Source organism: Apium graveolens, chromosome 11 (assembly GCF_009905375.1).
Source record: "Apium graveolens cultivar Ventura chromosome 11, ASM990537v1, whole genome shotgun sequence".
NCBI lineage: Eukaryota > Viridiplantae > Streptophyta > Magnoliopsida > Apiales > Apiaceae > Apium > Apium graveolens.
The window spans coordinates 121,782,292-121,785,836 of record NC_133657.1 but is presented as its reverse complement, the minus strand read 5'-3'; the positions used below and the strand labels follow the sequence as shown (position 1 = coordinate 121,785,836).

At 30.6% G+C, this 3,545-nt stretch overlaps 1 protein-coding gene across 1 annotated transcript; it reads left to right on the top strand.

Moving 5' to 3' along the window:
- Positions 1 to 3,322, top strand: LOC141695850 (protein FAR1-RELATED SEQUENCE 5-like). The gene is made up of 7 exons (XM_074500059.1): positions 1 to 40; positions 437 to 574; positions 658 to 1,294; positions 1,509 to 1,685; positions 2,058 to 2,430; positions 2,732 to 2,941; positions 2,996 to 3,322. Exons 1-7 carry the CDS (start codon positions 1 to 3, stop codon positions 3,320 to 3,322), a joined length of 1,902 nt encoding a protein of 633 aa, XP_074356160.1.
- The last annotated feature ends 223 nt before the right edge of the window (positions 3,323 to 3,545 follow it).

Below are 3,545 nucleotides of genomic sequence, written 5' to 3'. Positions count from 1 at the left end.
ATGATTATATCTGATTTGAATAAAATTAGAGACAATCAAGGTAAATAATCTCGTTTTCAGCTTAAATTAGCTCTTGATATTATGTTTTATTTGTTCATTTGTTGATCTTTATCCTGATGAACTTTTTATATAGTATTATTGTTGTAGATTTGTTTTTTGTTTTGTTTTTCATTTGGTTTATGTGTTTGAGTAGATTTTTGTATATAATTTTGTGAAATTTATATATTTTTGTAGAGTGTTCAAATTTTTCGTTTGTTTTGTGTTTATTTTAGTGATCGTCTTTTAAATATTAGTGGTTTTATTTGATATTGTAATGTTACTTGTCTTTTATATGTGTATTTTAATTATATTTTTATTATTAGTTAGTGAGAATTATTAAAAATAACATTCTTTATATCTTACGTTGTTTGTCTTTTATAATTATGTTTGTTTTTAGGTTCTACTTGTGGTGATTCATCTCGGATTAGCAGTGATATTTGTACTGAAGTTGTTAATGAAGTGACTTCAATTGAAAGTGAAAGTAGTGTAAGCATAACTCCCGGTGGTAGTTTGAATTACATACCTTGTTCTGTTGGTGATACTAGTATACCCTTTACAAATCAGATTTTTGATTCTCTAGATAAAGGTTACAATTTTACAAGAATTATGGTTGATTAGGTGGTTTTACTGTACGGAAGACAACTGAGAAGACAGATGATGATGGACGTGTTCTACTGAAGCATTTTGTTTGTAGTTGTGAAGGTTTTAATGATCTTAAGGATGATGCAAATCCAGCAGTTAAGAAAAGGAGGACTGTTTCTAGGAGATGTGGATGCAAAGCGAAGATGATTTTGAAGTATATGTTTCCTGATAAGTATATTGTTAAGACTTTTGTTAAGCTACATAATCATCCCTTAGCTGATAAAAATGGTCGTCAGTTTTTGAGGGCTAATAGGAAGATGGATATTAGTTTAAAAAATCTTTGTTATAATGGTGCAAAAGTTAATATTGGTTCCAGCAAGATGTTTAGCTTTGCTAAAGAAATGTATGGCGGATATGCAAATATAGGTGCGAACTTGCGAGATTTTCGAAATTTCAGTAGGGATCTGAAATTATTCATTGGAGATAATGATGCGCAAATGATTATTGATAAATTCAAACGTATTCAGCAGAATTCTGAATGCTTCTATTTTGCTTTTGATGTTGATTCTTCTGTTCACCTAAACAAGTTGTTTTGGTCTGATGTTATTGGTCGGAGGAACTTTGAGTTGTATGGCGATGCAGTGTCATTTGATGCAACCTTTGATACCAATAGGTAATTTTACTAAACATCTGTAGTATTTTATGCAATGATTGATAATGTTTACTATTTAAATTCCAAGTGTTTAAGATTCTTGATGTTTTATTTAGTGCTTAATATACTGATGGTTTTGTAGATTATTTTTTTGCACGTCTGTTTTTTGTAGATTCAAGTTTTTAATACTCTGATTTTTATTGTATTATTTGTTGTGATATTTTTAAAAAAACAGGTATAATATGATTTTTGCACCTTTCACTGGTATGGATAAGTATTATAGATGTGTGACTTTTGCGGCTTGTCTTTTATCACATGAGAGTATTGTTGATTATAGTTGGGCTTTTGATCATTTAGTAAAGGCAATGGGACGAAATCCGGTTGTCATTGTTACAGATCAATGCCCTGCTATGTAAGTAGCTGTTCGTGATGTTTTTTCTGAAGTGAATGGTTTAGTTACTACTAAACACCGTTTATGCATGTGGCATATTATGGAAAAATTTCCAGTAAAGTTATGATTTTCATTTTTTTTAACAGCCTAGTATTAATACATTATATTATGTACTTATTTTATGTGTTATGTAACCTTTGCAGCTTGATAATCGATTATGCAAAGAAACAGATTTTATGAAAAAGATGAAAATGTACATATGGTCACCTGTAATAGAAATTGAGGAGTTTGAGAGGGGATGTCAAACAGTTCTCAAGGAATTTAACTTAGAAAGCAATAAGTGGTTGGAAGATTTGTATGCCTTAAGGGCATCATGGATTCCCACTTTTTTAGAAATGAAGCAATGTTTGGGTTAATGAGGACTACATTGAGATTTGAAAGTGAAAATTCTTTTTTTGCTCAATTTCACAAACAAGGAGATACATTATCTGAGTTTTGGTTACGATTTGAGAGTGCTATGGATAGACAAAGAAATGAGGCTGCTAGATTGGATGAGGAATCAAAGTCAAGTGTGCCTACTACATTTTCCACATGGTTTATTGAAGATGCTGCTGCTCGTTTATTCACGCGTACTGTTTTTTACCAAGTTCAGGAGGAAATTTTTGCATCTTGTGTGGATATGCAGATTAAGCGTATGAGCAATGAAGTTGATGATGTTACTTGTTTTGATATCAAGAATGTGAAAGTCAATGACAAACTTTTTAAGGTACTATTTTTAAATATTATTGTTTTTATTCCCCCTGCCTAATATTCAAAATAATTTTGCAATCACTTTTGATATATTATTCAAATGATTAATTCCATAATTTTTTCATATTATGTAATTTCAAAGAATACAATTGTATGTATTTTATGAATTTTTACTTCAGTTGTATTGTTTTCTGATTTATTAAGTAGTTATTTGATTTTTTACATGTATTATTTTAGTGATTGGTAGATGATGTTTTTGTGATTTGTCCTAAATATATTTGTGATTTTTATTTTGTATTTTTGTAATTTTTCCCCAGGTCTCTGTGAGTATGAACCATGCTGTGTGTTCTTGCAAACAATTTGTTATGTGCGGTATTGTATGCAGACATTCATTTTGTGGGTTGAAACATATTGGAGTAACAAATTTCCCTAAAAGTCTTGTTCTTAATCGTTGGATGATAAATGCTGAGAGTGGAACTTCATCAAATTTAGATTTGGTAACTAGTGCTTGTTTTAAGTTGGAGCAGGTATCTTTGAAACTGACAAATATCTAGTTTGATTTTCGTCAATCTGTTGACAAGGCTAGAGTTAATATGGACAAGTTGGATCATGTACACTCAACTATAAAGCAATTGAATACTGATCTTGATGATGAAGATGAATCTGCTGTTGCTTTTACCAAAAAAGATCACATGGCTGCTATGGTTGGTCAGCAACCTTCGGAAGAAGTAACAATTCTTGCCCCTAATATTTGCAAGAATAAAGGCAATTATTTTAAGAGGCTGATGAGTGATAGGGAAAAAGCAGTGATCAAATCGAAAAAACGGATTCGGAAGTGCGCACTATGTCAGGCAACTACTCATGATGCCAGAAAATGTGAAAAAAGGAAGAATGCGAAGGCCAAATAAAAAGTGAAAAAAGTAAATAATATGAAAGTAGTAGTTGTTGATGGAGAGAAAGCTGGATGACTGTTTTTGATGATATTACTTTTTAATTTTCATATATTTCTTAAATTGTTGGTAATTTTACTGTTTGGATATTATGGTACATTTCAAGTGACTAGTTTGCCGATATTGTTTGTTATAATTCTTTTTTAATACTGATTGTCGTCTTTAAATTTTGAAGTTGTTA

What these genes read in the sequence shown, in the direction of transcription:
- LOC141695850 (XM_074500059.1), top strand. Translation starts at nt 1, where the DNA reads ATGATTATATCTGATTTGAATAAAATTAGAGACAATCAAG. An exon ending in ACAGATCAATGCCCTGCTAT is followed by an intron (nt 1,686 to 2,057) that starts GTAAGTAGCTGT and finishes CCACTTTTTTAG; the next exon opens with AAATGAAGCAATGTTTGGGT. An exon ending in TCAATGACAAACTTTTTAAG is followed by an intron (nt 2,431 to 2,731) that starts GTACTATTTTTA and finishes ATTTTTCCCCAG; the next exon opens with GTCTCTGTGAGTATGAACCA.